The 18,854-nt window shown below is 40.8% G+C and overlaps 1 protein-coding gene across 1 annotated transcript; it reads left to right on the top strand.

Moving 5' to 3' along the window:
- The first annotated feature begins 476 nt into the window (after positions 1-476).
- LOC117435755 (G-protein coupled receptor 20-like) lies at positions 477-16,948 on the top strand. Its single transcript, XM_034059168.3, has 2 exons — positions 477-759; positions 13,539-16,948. The coding sequence occupies exon 2, from the start codon at positions 13,560-13,562 to the stop codon at positions 14,619-14,621; it is 1,062 nt and encodes a 353-aa protein (XP_033915059.3). The 5' UTR covers positions 477-759; positions 13,539-13,559; the 3' UTR covers positions 14,622-16,948.
- Positions 16,949-18,854: the final 1,906 nt, after the last annotated feature.

Genomic DNA, 18,854 nt, shown 5'->3' with positions numbered 1-18,854 from the left:
GGCTTAATACAAGATTGAGAATGTTGTATTGTTGTGTGTTTGTAAACAGTGCTTCAGAGAAAATGGACCAAAAGCAGGGTAGTGTAATAAACTTAACTAGGCAGGGAAAACCATGGTATGGGAAACCATGAGTCAAAAACAAACCTTTTTTTTAATTTCGGCTGTGCTGTGTTTTTTTTTTGTTTGTTTGTTTTGTTTTGTTTTTATTGGTAATATTTCCACGCATCACGCTTATACCAAAAAATAATAATAATAATAATAATATCTGTCTGCGATTAGAAAACTGCCTACTGACCTTGCAAAAACTTTTACTTGGGAAGGTTTGGCTCCTCTGCTAGTGTCAACAGCTTGGGGAAAAAAGTCCAAACAGATTCATCAGAGATTACAGACATCTGGGAGAGCGAGAGCGAGAGAGAGAGAGAGCGAGAGAGAGAGAGAGAGAGAGAGAGAGAGAGAGAGAGAGAGAGAGAGGCAAATACAGATACAAGTGGTCTTTCTCACAGGGCTGCAGACACAATTTACAACACTGTAGGGAAAACAGAACACAGCCAACATTCCCTTTAGCTCAGGGCTGTTTTGTTAAAGTAGCAACCAGACTGCTGTGGAAAACCAGTAGCAAAGTAAATAGGTCCACTGGTCACCAGCAGACCGTCCCTTCAACTGTTTCCTTTGGATTTCACATTTAGCCCCAGCGGACATCCATCTGAACTAATTCAACTGCAAGGCAGTGTATACTGCTGCAAGCTGCCTTGTCTCAAGGTAGGTCAGGGGTTTGTTTGGTTTTTTTCAGATTAAGTACCATACTGAAGTACTGAGTAAGACATAGTTTAGTATTACTACAGTTGATTTTACTTCTTAATTATAAAACTTTTTCAGCAATCTGATTGGCTAGCAACGTCTCAGGAGTGTAAATATTTCAGTACTGTTTTATGGTGTTTGTATTCTTATTATTTCATAAAAAAGCACAGGGTATCTACTGATCATTTCATCCTGTTTTATATATATATATATATATATATATATATATATATATATATATATATATATATATATATATATAAACAGGATGAAATGATTGAAAAAGTACCTGTATCTATTTTTTTATGTATAGATTTAACTGTATGCAAAATGTAAACCTTCTAGATCAATATTCGAATTCTGTATTAAAAAACCCAAGTATCTGTCAGTGTAAAGTTATTATTATTATTATTATTATTATTATTATTATTATTATTATTATTATTATTATTATGTTGTATAATCAGGTCCATGGCTTGTATTATTATTTTCACTGCTGACTGTCTGTCAAAGAATTGGTGTTTTCTGAGACTATCTGAGATACAGCAGTGTGCAAATTTATTAAAACGCCTCAAGATTTGTCATTTATATCATTTATATACCTACCTGCATGAAAACCTCAGGGTGTGATCAGTAATCAGTGATATAGAAACAATAGGCACTCATGTGTGAGAATGACTACTTTGTGCTTTAATTAGACATCTTAAACAACTTCTAAAAAGTCTCATGCTTGTTACCATTTATGGCTCTGTGTTCCCTTTCTCTTACTATTTTTACATGATTGCATGTGTGGCCTACTAAAGTCAACAATTAAATTAGACAGTCACTGATTTGCCTTTTTGTAAAATTTTGTTCAAGCTTTTCAGTTCCAATGGCTTGATTTCATAGGCACAACAAATCCAAACTCCAGAAACAATGGGGTGTTCTATATGTCTTATAATTTCAAAGAACAGTATTAAATGATTACCATAAACAGAGCAACACCTAAAACATTCTGGCAGCTGAAGGTCTCCCCAAAGCATGGGGCTAACTCATCCAACCCAAAGAATACTGTGGGCTGCTGCTCTTCTGTTTTCCAGGGTTTACCAAGTACTACAATGCAGTTATATAATGACATCCCCACATCGCTAACAGACGTTTTAGAGATAGCTATGTTTCTAAAGGTCAAACTGAACTGTTTTAGACCGCTTTATCACCGTTGTGAGGCTGCCATGTGTGTATGATATTAAACTGCACAGTACAGTGTTGTCTGTCACTATCAACCAAGATACACTACAACCCTAAAGAACCTACATAGTGCATTGGAAATATCTTTGCAAAGGACGCCAGCTTTCTTTAATCTGGCCAGAGGGACAAAGTGATTTTGAAAGTTGCAGTTCTGTTCTGTGTGGTCGTTGTTTCAGAGTTACTGTTTCTTCTTCTTGATCGTTGCTTTGGTTGCCTTCGTCACTGTCCCTTGTACTGCATTTCTGCAATTGGACCAAACAAAAGCAGAACAGTCATTCAGTAATTGCTGTGGATTGTACTATCGCTTTTACAAGTGCAGGGATTGTATTAGAGGTCAGATCTAGTTCAAGGTGGCATATTACTGTACTGTCCTGTGCTTAACTATACTTTATTTTGCTTTTACCATGGCAGATTTGTTGTTAAGATATTTTACTAGATAACCCTTTGTCAATGTTTACTAAATCGAGGCATCTTGATGATTTAAGTCTGGCCCATAATTGATTGGCATTTTGTGGAACCAGTTAGTGATTTGTTCTGTATTTTTTTTTTTCTTGGTCAGAAAACCTACTTTTTTGTATATTCATTAGTATATAGATATATATTGTCAGGTGTTATGAAGTCTGAGGGATTTTAAAAGATTTTCAATAATTCAATAAGGCATAACTACAGGGTGTTTCAAGTGGATAAGGAGATAACAGTATTCCAAGTGGATCCAATCCAACACAGACACAGCTTTTTAATACTACTGTAGAGAACGAGACAGTAATATACCCAAGTATAGTAATTATGGGACTTTCCATTATTGTATCTTAAGTCTCCAGATTCAAAGGATCTAACAGTGATCTTTAAGAGATTAATTCTCAAACTGAACGCAGTAAGGATTCAAGGAAATGCATGCACATGGATTAGGGAGTGGTTAACATGTAGAAAATAGAAAGTACTGATTAGAGGAGAAACCTCAAAATGGAGTGAGGTAACCAGTGGAGTACCACAGGGATCAGTATTAGGTCCTCTGCTATTCCTAATCTACATTAATGACTTAGATTCTGGTATAAAGCAAACTTGTTAAATTTGCAGACGGCAGAGCCAAGAGCCAAGATGATGTATGATTGGCTGATTAAAATATAGATGAATATATTGTGAATATGAACTGCCGTCATTAGGGTTAAAGAAATATATTAAATGGGATTGCTATTACCGCAGCTCTGTCATTCAGTATTTTCACATGTAATATCTTATGCAAGCAATTTAGCTTTAAGAAAATTGCCATATGGAAATATACAGTGATATTTTGCATAATGATAAGGTTTGTAGGATGTTGTACTAGGATGTTAGGCTAATTTATATGTAGGGCGTGCTGCACTGTTAGCTTATCCAGCACAAACTGCTATTACAAGCCAAGAGAAAGCAATTCTACCAAAATTGCACTTGACTTCGTATTTAATAACTACAGCCAACATATCTGTTATGCCAAGCTGGGTGTTTACACCCCCTACTCTCAGTACAGGGTACACCAGATATGCGTCAGAGTCCTTTGCTCCGCCCCACACGAAATCGGCTTGGTACAACCATCTCACATACCACAGCATCAACGTTCTAGTTTGGAAGTGATGGAACTAACCACATTACAAACTGAACTCAGTCCTCATTGAGAGTGCTGCAGGGCTATAGATTAGTTCATGAGTAATAACAATACAAATAATAATCATTTTGGCGGTGTTGCATGGCAAAAACAGGAATGTTGCACCCCAACAAAGTCCCTGCAAAGTCACTGACAGGCTGCCCCTTGGAAGTGGGGTTCTGTTTGGGGTCTCAAAAACAGCTCTTCTGTGTAGTCAAAAATAGGGATGCACCGAATCCAGGATTCGGTTTCGGCCCGAATACCTACTTTTTGAGCAGGGTTCGGATTCGGCTGAATACTTAGGATTCGGTGAACCGAATCCGAATCCTATATCCGCACATCCACTTTAATACATCCCTCCAATGTGTCCGGTTCTTTAAATAAAAGACACGAATCCGGTATCGAACGTAACGTTTGTATTTAATAAAAATTCCCTAAATTGCTGGTGGCGCACGCACTGTACAGTAACGCAGCTGCTGACAGCAAGCAATGACAATAATACCGTCCTAAGAACCGCACATTCAAAATCATAACACGTTTATTTGAAAGAGTATTGTACGTACTAGTGTTAGATGTTTACATTCATGTATTCTACATCATATACAAAGTAGTAGTACGTGCAGAAAAAAATATTAAAGACAACCGCAGGACAAATAATACATTTAAAAAAAAATCCTACTATACATGTTTTGTTATAGTTTTGCATTTAAATGGTTTAAAACACAAACACATTAAATGCATTCAGAGGAGTCTGGAAGGAAGTCTGCACGCCCAGAGGTTCCGAGGCTCCGCCCCGGCTCAAATTAAGCACTGTCATTCGGTAATAAAACAGTACTGTTAACTAAAAGGCTCAAAACTATAGATTGTGCGCGCCTATTGTTAGTAGCTGCCAGTCTGTTTTTCATTCAACAGTTTCCTTCAGTTTTCTTGACAGTTTTTGTAGGATTTGGTATTTGGTTCGATATTTGGCCGAATCTTTTGAGATGGATTTGGTATTCGGCCGAATCCCAAAAACTTGGATTTGGTGCATCCTTAGTCAAAAACGCCCGTAAACAAAAAATAAAAACAGTGCAAACTACAGCAGGGTGCAAAAAACAAGATGCAGATTCTTGTTTTTAAGTAAAGCAGTATACTGCAGTCGCGCCTTTATCTTGTTCGGGTTAACGGTTTCTAATAAGTTGTATATATATATATATATATATATATATATATATATATATATATATATATATATATACAGTATGTACATAAATATAATTGCAATGAAAACATATCTGCAACAGATTTGGGTGTTTAAAAATAAAAAAAAAAACACGTGAATTTATAAAATACAACACCCCTTCAAGTAACAAAATAAAAAATAAAACAGCAGTAATTATTTAAAGGTCTTGAATTATTATTATTATTATTATTTATTTCTTAGCAGACGCCCTTATCCAGGGCGACTTACAATTGTTACAAGATATCACATTATACATTATTTCACATTATACAGATATCACATTATTTTTACATACAATTACCCATTTATACAGTTGGGTTTTTACTGGAGCAATCTAGGTAAAGTACCTTGCTCAAGGGTACAACAGCAGTGTCCCCCACTGGGGATTGAACCCACGACCCTCCAGTCAAGAGTCCAGAGCCCTAACCACTACTCCACACTGCTGCCCAATTGCTAATGTGGTAACTTGTTTGTAATTTAGAGAATCTGAAGACTGCCGTTCCTGTTGAATTTATACATGGCTTTCCCAGTTTGACATTTATGGTAGAGTGTACTAGACGTTTATGAGCATGTGGCAGCAGTGGAACACTCCTGGGTGGGTGGGATTAATCCCTTGGCTCCTGGACTTATTCTTCCCATTCTTTCCTAATTTGGTAAATTGCAGGCCTCTGACAAAGATTTGCACACATATATGTCACAGTGTACATCGGCAGGCGTGTGCTTCATCCCATTATTATAAACAAGGGAATTAATCACTCCACAGAATTAAACAACAGGTCCCAGAGAATCAAACGCAACACTGTGCAGCACTGTGGAGTGTGCATGATCTCTCCAACATCCTGCACAAGCGCTGTCCTGTTCCTCCTTACATAAATAAACAATATCTATAAATAGACTACCTAGGATGGGACATCTTCTGAACCCCAGAGCGCCCCAGCATGCATCATACTGTGCAATGATGTTTTAAATGAAAAGGCATAACTGTACAGTACTGAGCCCTCAGGGGCACATTTCTCTGTCTAGCTCACAGTTACCTACAATACAGGAAGCTTCTTTCTGTCAAGCTCAGTTACCTACAATACAGGAAGCTTCTTTCTGTCGAGCTCAGTTACCTACAATACAGAAAGCTTCTTTCTGTCCAGCTCAGTTACCTACAATACAGGAAGCTTCTTTCTGTCCAGCTCACAGTTACCTACAATACAGGAAGCTTCTTTCTGTCCAGCTCAGTTACCTACAATACAGGAAGCTTCTTTCTGTCGAGCTCAGTTACCTACAATACAGAAAGCTTCTTTCTGTCCAGCTCAGTTACCTACAATACAGGAAGCTTCTTTCTGTCCAGCTCACAGTTACCTACAATACAGGAAGCTTCTTTCTGTCCAGCTCAGTTACCTACAATACAGGAAGCTTCTTTCTGTCCAGCTCACAGTTACCTGCAATACAGGAAGCTTCTTCCTGTCCACATCAGTTACCTACAATACAGGAAGCTTCTTTCTGTCCAGCTCACAGTTACCTACAATACAGGAAGCTTCTTTCTGTCCAGCTCAGTTACCTACAATACAGGAAGCTTCTTTCTGTCCAGCTCACAGTTACCTACAATACAGGAAGCTTCTTTCTGTCCAGCTCAGTTACCTACAATACAGGAAGCTTCTTTCTGTTCAGCTCACAGTTACCTACAATACAGGAAGCTTCTTTCTGTCCACATCAGTTACCTACAATACAGGAAGCTTCTTTCTGTCCAGCTCACAGTTACCTACAATACAGGAAGCTTCTTTCTGTCCAGCTCAGTTACCTACAATACAGGAAGCTTCTTTCTGTCCAGCTCACAGTTACCTACAATACAGGAAGCTTCTTTCTGTCCAGCTCACAGTTACCTACAATACAAGAAGCTTCTTTCTGTCCACATCAGTAACCTACAATACAGGAAGCTTCTTTCTGTCCAGCTCAGTTACCTACAATACAGGAAGCTTCTTTCTGTTCAGCTCACAGTTACCTACAATACAGGAAGCTTCTTTCTGTCCAGCTCACAGTTACCTGCAATACAGGAAGCTTCTTTCTGTCCAGCTCAGTTACCTACAATACAGGAAGCTTCTTTCTGTCCACATCAGTAACCTACAATACAGGAAGCTTCTTTCTGTTCAGCTCACAGTTACCTACAATACAGGAAGCTTCTTTCTGTCCAGCTCAGTTACCTACAATACAGGAAGCTTCTTTCTGTTCAGCTCACAGTTACCTACAATACAGGAAGCTTCTTTCTGTTCAGCTCACAGTTACCTACAATACAGGAAGCTTCTTTCTGTCCAGCTCAGTTACCTACAATACAGGAAGCTTCTTTCTGTTCAGCTCACAGTTACCTACAATACAGGAAGCTTCTTTCTGTCCAGCTCAGTTACCTATAATACAGGAAGCTTCTTTCTGTCCAGCTCACAGTTACCTACAATACAGGAAGCTTCTTTCTGTCCAGCTCAGTTACCTACAGTACATGAAGCTTCTTTCTGTCCACATCAGTAACCTACAATACAGGAAGCTTCTTTCTGTCCACATCAGTAACCTACAATACAGGAAGCTTCTTTCTGTTCAGCTCACAGTTACCTACAATACAGGAAGCTTCTTTCTGTCCAGCTCACAGTTACCTACAATACAGGAAGCTTCTTTCTGTCCAGCTCAGTTACCTACAATACAGGAAGCTTCTTTCTGTCCAGCTCACAGTTACCTGCAATACAGGAAGCTTCTTTCTGTCCAGCTCAGTTACCTACAATACAGGAAGCTTCTTTCTGTCCACATCAGTAACCTACAATACAGGAAGCTTCTTTCTGTTCAGCTCACAGTTACCTACAATACAGGAAGCTTCTTTCTGTCCAGCTCAGTTACCTACAGTACATGAAGCTTCTTTCTGTCCACATCAGTAACCTACAATACAGGAAGCTTCTTTCTGTCCACATCAGTAACCTACAATACAGGAAGCTTCTTTCTGTTCAGCTCACAGTTACCTACAATACAGGAAGCTTCTTTCTGTCCAGCTCAGTTACCTACAATACAGGAAGCTTCTTTCTGTCCACATCAGTAACCTACAATACAGGAAGCTTCTTTCTGTCCAGCTCACAGTTACCTACAATACAAGAAGCTTCTTTCTGTCCAGCTCACAGTTACCTGCAATACAGGAAGCTTCTTTCTGTCCAGCTCAGTTACCTACAGTACAGGAAGCTTCTTTCTGTCCAGCTCAGTTACCTACAGTACATGAAGCTTCTTTCTGTCCACATCAGTAACCTACAATACAGGAAGCTTCTTTCTGTCCAGCTCAGTTACCTACAATACAGGAAGCTTCTTTCTGTCCAGCTCACAGTTACCTACAATACAGGAAGCTTCTTTCTGTCCAGCTCACAGTTACCTGCAATACAGGAAGCTTCTTTCTGTCCAGCTCAGTTACCTACAATACAGGAAGCTTCTTTCTGTCCAGCTCACAGTTACCTGCAATACAGGAAGCTTCTTTCTGTCCAGCTCAGTTACCTACAATACAGGAAGCTTCTTTCTGTCCACATCAGTAACCTACAATACAGGAAGCTTCTTTCTGTTCAGCTCACAGTTACCTACAATACAGGAAGCTTCTTTCTGTCTAGCTCAGTTACCTACAATACAGGAAGCTTCTTTCTGTTCAGCTCACAGTTACCTACAATACAGGAAGCTTCTTTCTGTTCAGCTCACAGTTACCTACAATACAGGAAGCTTCTTTCTGTCCAGCTCAGTTACCTACAATACAGGAAGCTTCTTTCTGTTCAGCTCACAGTTACCTACAATACAGGAAGCTTCTTTCTGTCCAGCTCAGTTACCTACAATACAGGAAGCTTCTTTCTGTCCAGCTCACAGTTACCTACAATACAGGAAGCTTCTTTCTGTCCAGCTCAGTTACCTACAGTACAGGAAGCTTCTTTCTGTCCAGCTCAGTTACCTACAGTACATGAAGCTTCTTTCTGTCCACATCAGTAACCTACAATACAGGAAGCTTCTTTCTGTCCACATCAGTAACCTACAATACAGGAAGCTTCTTTCTGTCCACATCAGTAACCTACAATACAGGAAGCTTCTTTCTGTTCAGCTCACAGTTACCTACAATACAGGAAGCTTCTTTCTGTCCAGCTCAGTTACCTACAATACAGGAAGCTTCTTTCTGTCCACATCAGTAACCTACAATACAGGAAGCTTCTTTCTGTTCAGCTCACAGTTGCCTACAATACAGGAAGCTTCTTTCTGTCCAGCTCAGTTACCTACAGTACAGGAAGCTTCTTTCTGTCCAGCTCAGTTACCTACAGTACATGAAGCTTCTTTCTGTCCACATCAGTTACCTACAATACAGGAAGCTTCTTTCTGTCCAGCTCACAGTTACCTACAATACAGGAAGCTTCTTTCTGTCCAGCTCACAGTTACCTGCAATACAGGAAGCTTCTTTCTGTCCAGCTCAGTTACCTACAATACAGGAAGCTTCTTTCTGTCCAGCTCAGTTACCTACAATACAGGAAGCTTCTTTCTGTCCAGCTCAGTTACCTACAATATAGGAAGCTTCTTTCTGTCCAGCTCAGTTACCTACAATACAGGAAGCTTCTTTCTGTCCACATCAGTAACCTACAATACAGGAAGCTTCTTTCTGTCCACATCAGTAACCTACAATACAGGAAGCTTCTTTCTGTCCAGCTCAGTTACCTACAGTACAGGAAGCTTCTTTCTGTCCAGCTCACAGTGCTGGCTGCTTGGCTGCTGCTGTCTACCATTACTGGTGTCCCAGTGTGTTTGATGACTCTGTCTACCATTACTGGTGTCCCAGTGTGTTTGATGACTCTGTCTACCATTACTGGTGTCCCAGTGTGTTTGATGACTCTGTCTACCATTACTGGTGTCCCAGTGTGGTTGATGATTCTGATTTATCATTAATGCAAAACTGATTTTAGGGAATGGATTTACAAATCCTTTTTAAGAGCTGTCTCTGCATTATTGCATCTACACTATAATGCCATTTCAGTAACAGTAATAATGCTATAATGAAAAGTTTTAAAATGACAGTGAAACATGTACTCTATTAACACACATATGAACCAAGAGCTGTGTTGCTCCTATTGGCCAGTCGGCCCCAGGACAGATGATCTTATTTCAATGACAGATTGAATGAAAAATCATTCTTAGATATCAAGCCCATTTGGCGTATCGGAGAATTGTGACACAAGCGGTGCAGCTGAGTTAGAACACTTATCAAGTACTGAGCATGGATTGCTGTAGTGCCATAGCACTGCACAGCTGAATAGCAAGCAGCTAACATTTACAGTAGATGAGTCAAGCTGGAAAATATCCATGTGTATGAAAGGTAAAGTAGCCTGATGTAAATAAAGAGTGACCCTGCACCACTGTGTTATTGTAAGTTCTGACTGTTAAAAGCAATTACTGCAAAAAAAAAACAGGGAACTATAAACTATAAGAGTGTGTTTACAAAATGTTTTATTAATACCTATGCTAAGGGTTTGGAAAACATTCACTGGGTAAATAAAACCTGTAAAACATATTGGCTACCACTAACAGGCACCTGCGTTTCACTCAGTAGATGTTAAATGAGCTCTGGCCAAGGTGAATACATGTATTCATAGTTCAAGTAAAGACTTTGTTTTTTAACATGAGTAAAACAGTCGTAGGTATCATCAGTTAATTAGGTTAAAGATGTTTTTGTTTGTTTGGTCTTCAACCCCATTTAGTGTCGCTGTACTCAAGTATGAACAAATTCATACAAAGATGTCAAATGTGCTGATGTTATGAAGTCATCAGTCAAAATGCTGACCTCCCAGAGCCCTCACTTGATAGCAGCTTCAAGCATCGTTACTCTGAATTAGGATACTTGGAGCACAAGGAGCTTACTGTGAGTTTCTGACCTTGATTGACTACCGAGTGAGCTGACTGTCATTGCTTTCACAATCAGTAACAATCCGACACAACAATTTGACACAGTGTTTGTTATCAAGATGGGAATATGCAATACCCAAGGGGTTGAAGGGTTAAGTGCAGGAGATTAAATGAATGCGGTGCCTAGCCTCTCCACATGCTGACCACCCTTGTTCTGCAGATGAATGAATGCGGTGCCCAGCCTTTCCACATGCTGTCCACCCTTGTTGTGTATATGAATGAATGCGGTGCCCGGCCTCTCCACATGCTGTCCACCCTTGTTCTGCAGATGAATGAATGCGGTGCCCGGCCTCTCCACATGCTGAGCACCCTTGTTCTGCAGATGAATGAATGCGGTGCCCAGCCTTTCCACATGCTGTCCACCCTTGTTGTGTATATTAATGAATGCGGTGCCCGGCCTCTCCACATGCTGAGCACCCTTGTTCTGCAGATGAATGAATGCGGTGCCCAGCCTCTCCACATGCTGTCCACCCTTGTTCTGCAGATGAATGAATGCGGTGCCCGGCCTCTCCACATGCTGAGCACCCTTGTTCTGCAGATGAATGAATGCGGTGCCCAGCCTCTCCACATGCTGTCCACCCTTGTTCTGCAGATGAATGAATGCGGTGCCCAGCCTCTCCACATGCTGTCCACCCTTGTTCTGCAGATGAATGAATGCGGTGCCCGGCCTCTCCACATGCTGTCCACCCTTGTTTTGCAGATGAATGAATGCGGTGCCCGGCCTCTCCACATGCTGTCCACCCTTGTTCTGCAGATGAATGAATGCGGTGCCCGGCCTCTCCACATGCTGAGCACCCTTGTTCTGCAGATGAATGAATGCGGTGCCCGGCCTCTCCACATGCTGTCCACCCTTGTTCTGCAGATGAATGAATGCGGTGCCCAGCCTCTCCACATGCTGAGCACCCTTGTTCTGCAGATGAATGAATGTGGTGCCCAGCCTTTCCACATGCTGAGCACCCTTGTTGTGTAGATGACCAACATTTCTTATCCATGTTACTAAAAATGATTTGCCTAAGCTAAGTTTATACACGGTCAGGATAGTTTTTACAGTGTGAAATTAGCTAGTTATCCAACCCAATCTCATCTGGCCTCTTTCAGTCATAAAAAACAAATTTGACAGCTCTTTGAAACTCTAAACTAGACATTGAAAATAGCATCCGAATTACCCACATACAAATAACAACCGAATACAATCATAGCTACTATAGATAGCAAAAAGAAACCTGCCAATGTCTTTCTCAAGCTGCTCCGGTGTGGTTTTGGTTGTTGCTACAAGGAATACCAACAAAAGAGATAGCAGTCAGGGATTTAAGGAATTATTACATATGATTTCCAGAAAAACAGAAAAGAGGATTCAGAACGTGTAAAAATAGAAACTGTGTTGCAATCACTGATGCGTAACAAGAACTTAATATTCTCCTTTTCCAAAAAGTCCTATGCCCCTTCACATGTTAGACTGACAGCTTGACAAAGAGATCACAAAATCTTTTCCCAAACACTGAGCTGCACGCAGGACCTAGATTTCAGACCATCGTTTTTTTTCACCTTTTTTACTGTTTAAATATGTACCTGTAATTTTTTTTCTCATTGTTAACATCCTGACAACTTTTTACACTTATAACTTTAAAGTCTGCTTCAAAGCGATTTCAAAATGGCCACTCTAGTAGACTTGTAGAACCAGAAAAATTATATTTGAAGTTCGCTAGATCTATCCATTTCTTTCTTATTTCGAGAGGGGTATTGCAACTCTTAATGGATGTCGTCATTATATGCTACAGCCCGATCACATGATAAGGGTGATACATTTAGGTACTAAAACAAAGCTTATTTCATAACAATAACCTAAACCTAAGGTTCGTGGGGTATTGGCCGTAACTTTAAATACACACAACAATAACCTAACCCTAAACCTAAGGTTCATTGGGTATTATGGTCATGTGGTAGGGGTGTTGAGGGTCAATGAAGCACTACCCTGTGTGAGCTACCCTGTGTGAGCTCCCTGTGTGAGCTACGCTGTGTGAGCTACCCTGTGTGAGCTAACCTGTGAGAGCTACCCTGTGTGAGCTCCCCTGTGTGAGCTACCCTGTGTGAGCTCCCTGTGTGAGCTACCCTGTGTGAGCTACGCTGTGTGAGCTCCCTGTGTGAGCTACGCTGTGTGAGCTCCCTTGTGTGAGCTCCCTGTATGAGCTACCCTGTGTGAGCTACGCTGTGTGAGCTGTGTGAGCTACGCTGTGTGAGCTACCCTGTGTGAGCTCCCTGTATGAGCTACCCTGTGTGAGCTACCCTGTGTGAGCTACGCTGTGTGAGCTGTGTGAGCTACGCTGTGTGAGCTACCCTGTCCAAACAACAGCCTCTTTCTTCACACAGACTGGAGACTGCCCCAAACAAACATTTTGTCTCTGGTTTTATACCTGCCTGCTAATTACAGGCAGGTGATACTAATTAAACTAAAAAAACTAATTAACTGGTAGTCAATTAAATTAAATGAACTACTTACACCTGTGGCTGTGCAAACATTTATCTGGCAGGGACAGAAATTAACCCTACCCCTGCCAACTACCAAACACATTTTCTTCAGGCAGGGATTTGCCCTGCCATAATATATACTATAACACAGCGCCCCCTACTGGCTAGATACAATAGCTGCATATACTGATCTCAAATGTGTAGGCACCTGCATCCTTTGTTAGGTTTTCCCTGAAAATAACCAGATACTTGTTTCCATTTATTTTCTAGGTTGGGACCAATCTCAAAATCATGGAGTCTTCCACTGAAGGCAATTACTTCCTGAGCGTGACCCCTGTGCCTACGCACAACCTCAGCTCCCAGATCCACCAGGACTCATACTTGCATAAATTGGCCCACCTGGACGAGGCCCTTTACAATGACTTCTACAGCTTGTGGATAGCCCTGATCGTGATCAACGTCCTTATCTTCCTTGTGGGCATCCTCCTGAACAGCCTGGCTCTGTACGTCTTCTGCTTCCGCACTAAACCCAAGACAACATCAGTGATCTACACTATCAACCTGGTGATCACCGACCTCCTGGTGGGCTTCTCTCTGCCCACCCGGATCATCATGTACTACAGTGGAGGGGTCTGCCTCACCTGCTCCTTCGTGCACATCTTCAGCTACTTCGTCAACATGTACTGCAGCATCCTCTTCCTCACTTGCATCTGTGTGGACCGCTACCTTGCCATTGTCCAAGTGGAGGCCTCCCACAAGTGGAGGAACCAAAACTACGCCAAGGGCATCTGCATCTTCATATGGCTCTTCGCCATCGTGGTGACCTACTCCATCCTGACCACGGCAATCAAGTACGCCGCTTGCTGCCTCTCCAAGCTCTTCGCCCTGACCGTCTTCGAGTTCCTCGTGCCCCTGATCATCATCGTGGTCTTCACCATCCGCATCATGTGTGCCCTGTCCAGGCGCGGCCGGATGCAGCAGAGCCGCGAGCGGAGAATGCGAGCTGTCCAGCTGCTGGTTACCGTGCTGGTCATCTTCATGATCTGCTTCACCCCCTTCCATGTCCGGCAGGTGCTGGTCTATGCATACCCAGACATGCCCCACCACGTCAGCCTGATCGTCTACCACGTCACCGTCACCCTCAGCAGCCTCAACAGCTGCATGGACCCCATCGTCTACTGCTTTGTGACCAACAACTTCAAGTCCACCATGAAGGGCATCTTCCGCAAGCCAGAGGCGGAGCAGACCAGCAGGGACATCGCCAGCATGCAGAAGAGCTCCAAGGGCTCGGGGACTGCCATTGCAGTGACCAACACCATGATGATGAACGCCTGCAGACCCCCTCTGCACTAGTGAAGCAGCGTCTTTCAGGGACTTTGCTGTACCTTTCACTGGATGAAATACAGTTGAACACAAACGTATTGGCCCCCTACACTTAACTATAGGATCATTCAAGACATGTTAAGTGCTTTTGTTTTTTTTTATAAGGCGTGTTTGTTAAACTACCAGAAATTGTGTGTTTTGGTTTTTGTCATAGTAATTAGTGGCTAATGTTCACCAAATGCTTCCATTTAACATGTTTTCTTGAATTATCTTTTGTTAAGTGTAGGGTCCCTGTACTGTAGCTATCTACCTATACTGTACATCAATGTGTTTTGTGTGTATATATTTACTGTTTATATTTATAAAGGCAGTATTTTTTTCCATGCATGTGTAATGGGTTATAAATATTATTTTCTTCTGCGCTGCTTGGGAAATTCTTTTAAGGTGTGTTGTTAATGATGGGCTGTGGGTGAAAATAATTGTTTAAAGTTACAAAGTGTGGCATTGATACACGGTTTATAAGACCAGCCCTCATTTCTGTTCAGTAGTATTGTAATCATGTGATCAAAGTGCCAGATTTTTAAAAAGAATGTTACAATGGACTTTTCAAACTCCACTCAATATTTGTCAATACAGGGTGCAAATTAACAGGAAAGGCCAGAACAATTATCAAACCTTGGGGATCAGGGAGGGTTATAAGGATAGCAATACCGCTCACTGGGATCTACAATAAGGAACTTGAAATCAAGGACACAGTGATTTCAAATGTAACCTGACCCTGTTCACAATTTGTTGTACATAATAAATATACGAACAAGTAATGGTGTTTTTCCATCTAATAATTCCAATTGGCATTGCACTTCTTGTACAGTGTATTGTCTGCAGCCTTATAGAAAGAGGCAGAGACTTTACTTTGTCTGTTCAACTGGAGTAAGTGTGATCTGGATGACTGTACACATTTTTTCTTACTGGCAAGGTCAATACAATGAAATATAAATAACTCTTATGCCATAATAACCAGACTTATTATATATCCTTCATGTGACCTTCTGAAATAGAGTGCAAGGATGCACCAGATATTAAGTTGTGTTCATCTATACTGTAGCTTTGAAAATAAAACTAAATATATGCCCATATTGCAAAACGTGAGAAAGCTGATGGTTGATGGTTATATATACTGAGTAGCATTTACTGGTATTGTTTTGTTAGCTTTTTTGTTTACATATAACATTTATTAGTCAACTCTCATGTGAATATCAAGGGACCAGCAAAAGAATGTCTTATTAGTATTTTTTATTGCATGCTGTCAGTTTATATTAAAGTTATAATGACACTGAAATTAATTTTTAATTATAGTATAGTAAAAAGTATTGTAGCAGAGTGGTGGCAGCACTGTTCAGGGCTGTGCAGTCAGAGACAGCAGCTGCAGCAGGAGCAGGGTGGGGTGGTCACTGGACTGTGGACTGAGTGGATTCATTCTCATTGGTTGTGTTATATCCGTTCGGTTTGTTTTCTGTGATCATTTACATAGATGTATGTGACAGAGATCGAATGATTCTTGGTGTTAGATCTCCTTCCCGACCTGCATGGGCGCTGCGTAAAGGGAACTGAGTGCCCTGGACTGGATGGCCCAACAGTTCAGGGTTAGGCGGAAGTCTGCCATCTAGAAAGGAGACTAAGCTGCGGTACACTAAATCATTGACCTAGAAGGTTAACGGTGTAGCATCCACGGATTGGAGGAGCGGGTGCGCTCGTTAACCAAGGGGTCATGGTTGACGGTATATAAAGGGGACGTAGTGAGATGATCTGTTCCTTGTGATGGTTACTCTAAACCGAAAGGACCTGTATAGAGAAAAGTACCCTGAGTGTTTTGTTTGTTTTGTCTGTCTCGTCTTTAATATAACTGTTTGTTTGTTATTAGATTAGACGGCTAACACGATCTGGAGCTGTCGTTTAAGGCCAGCACTAAACCCGGACAACATTGCACACTGTATCACAGATAACTTGTACTTCACCACAAGCACTACAGCACTCACTTTGGATATGTGACTGTGTTTGTGTTTTGTGTGTATGTTCTGGATTATTGTTATTATTTACGGGACTGCAACCCATAATTATCCACTGCGGAATACGGATCCCTGTGTACTGCCAGCCAGCCCTCCTTTTGTTTACTGTTTGGTAATCAGACCGTTTGGATTTACAAAATAAAACAGAAACCATTTCACCCGTACTTTGTTGTCTGTCTTTCATTGTTGGATTACAGCACTTTGTTTATTATTTCCATGTCTGGTTGTCCCCACCCAGGTCCTCCTGAGCTGCACACAGGAGAGTGGGGGCCTGGTTGGGGTGTAGTGTGTCGTCGGTTCCTGAATAAAAGTGCCTGTTCGTTTTACACGCTGATTCCTCATTCTGTAATCCACCACCGTAACCTGCTACAGTATTACAAATTAAAAGTGCTGTGCATTTTATTGAGAATACTGTTGTAAGTGAACTTTTAAAAAGTATACATTGCAAATGAAATACACTTGAAACCTGCATGTCCCAACATCAGGGTGTTGAGCAAATGGTAATCTTAAAACGGACCTTTTATAAACACGATTCAAACATTTTCAAGAAAAAAAACAGAAATTATTAGTTCTGAATGTACTTTGGACTGTGTAGTTCTGAATGTACTTTGCACTGTGTAGTTATGAATGTACTTTATTATTATTATTATTATTATTATTATTATTATTTATTTCTTAGCAGACACCCTTATCCAGGGCGACTTACAATCGTAAGCAAATACATTTCAAGTGTTACAATACAAGTAATACAATAAGAGCAAGAAATACAATAACTTTGTTCAAGCAAAGTACAAGTGTGACAAACCACAATTCAATAATACAGCAGATAATAGTGATAGTTACATCAGGATATGATTAAATAGTGATAGTTACATCAGGATATGATTAAATACAAAGTACTACAGGTTAAACACTTGGCAGATTACAGTATTCTGAAGTACAGGATTAAATGCAGTAAAATAGGGGGCAGATAAGAGCAAAATAAAGCACATTTACATGAAGGGTGATAGTGTCCCAGGATACAAACAGAGGAGTTCTACAGGTGCTGTTTGAAGAGGTGAGTCTTAAGGAGGCGCTGGAATGTGGTCAGGGACTGGGCAGTCCTGACATCTGTAGGAAGGTCATTCCACCACTGCGGAGCAAGGGTGGAGAAGGAGCGGGCTCTGGAGGCAGGGGAGCGTAGCGGAGGTAGAGCTAGTCTTCTAGTGCAGGCGGAGCGGAGAGGTCGAGTGGGGGTGTAGGGAGAGATGAGGGTCTGGAGGTAGCTGGGTGCAGTCTGGTCAAGGCATCTGTAGGCTAGTACAAGAGTCTTGAACTGGATGCGAGCGGTGATCGGGAGCCAGTGGAGCGAGCGGAGTAGTGGAGTAGCGTGGGCGAAGCGAGGCAGAGAGAACTTTGCACTGTGTAGTTATGAATGTACTTTGCAAAAGGCACTGCGATCTTGGCAGGATATTAATTCACTTCACAGAGCACCTGGGTTTGATTCATTGTTTCACATATGATGAATAAATAACGCTAATTTAAAAAAAGAATGATGTTTTGTTATGTGTAATATCATTACTCTCCTAGACTTACTGTAGAAAATGAAATCAAATAAACAATGCATTAGGTAAACATTACTGCTGTGTGTTTAAATTATACTCCATTAGTGCTGGCATTACCTTTATATCACTCAACTTGAATATATAAATATATAATGAATGTGTGTGTATATATATATATATATATATATATATATATATATATATATATATATATATATATATATATATATATATATATATGAGTGGAAGAAGGTATAACTGCAGTGTACAAAAATGAAAACAATTAAAAGAAAATGTTTTGGCTGTACACAAAAGGTGAAAATGATTTAAAAAATATATAATTTATTTCAGGCCGCTTCAGACAAAAGCCCTTCTTCAGCTGCGTAGAAAGGAAAGTCAACACAGTGCAGTAAAGACTCCAGAGATCAAGAGTGGGATAAACGGCATACACGACAACTCATAGCGCAGTTCACTTTTCTTTAAAATCTAATGTGAAATATACAATGACATCCCTGGAATCCCCGACAAGCCTTTCAGTCACAATGGGCAAGACAGCTGGCAGATGTTGATAAAGTTGTCAGGTGTTTCCATGTTACAGAGAAAAGTTTGTGTTGTTGCCCACATAATCGGTCAAATAAATCTAGTGGTGAATA

Source organism: Acipenser ruthenus, chromosome 3 (genome assembly GCF_902713425.1).
Source record: "Acipenser ruthenus chromosome 3, fAciRut3.2 maternal haplotype, whole genome shotgun sequence".
NCBI lineage: Eukaryota > Metazoa > Chordata > Actinopteri > Acipenseriformes > Acipenseridae > Acipenser > Acipenser ruthenus.
The sequence above is the reverse complement of the archived record's forward strand: the minus strand, read 5'-3'. Positions and strand labels throughout refer to the sequence as shown.

Coding starts and splice junctions, on each gene's coding strand:
- LOC117435755 (XM_034059168.3), top strand. CDS start 13,560: ATGGAGTCTTCCACTGAAGGCAATTACTTCCTGAGCGTGACCCCTGTG.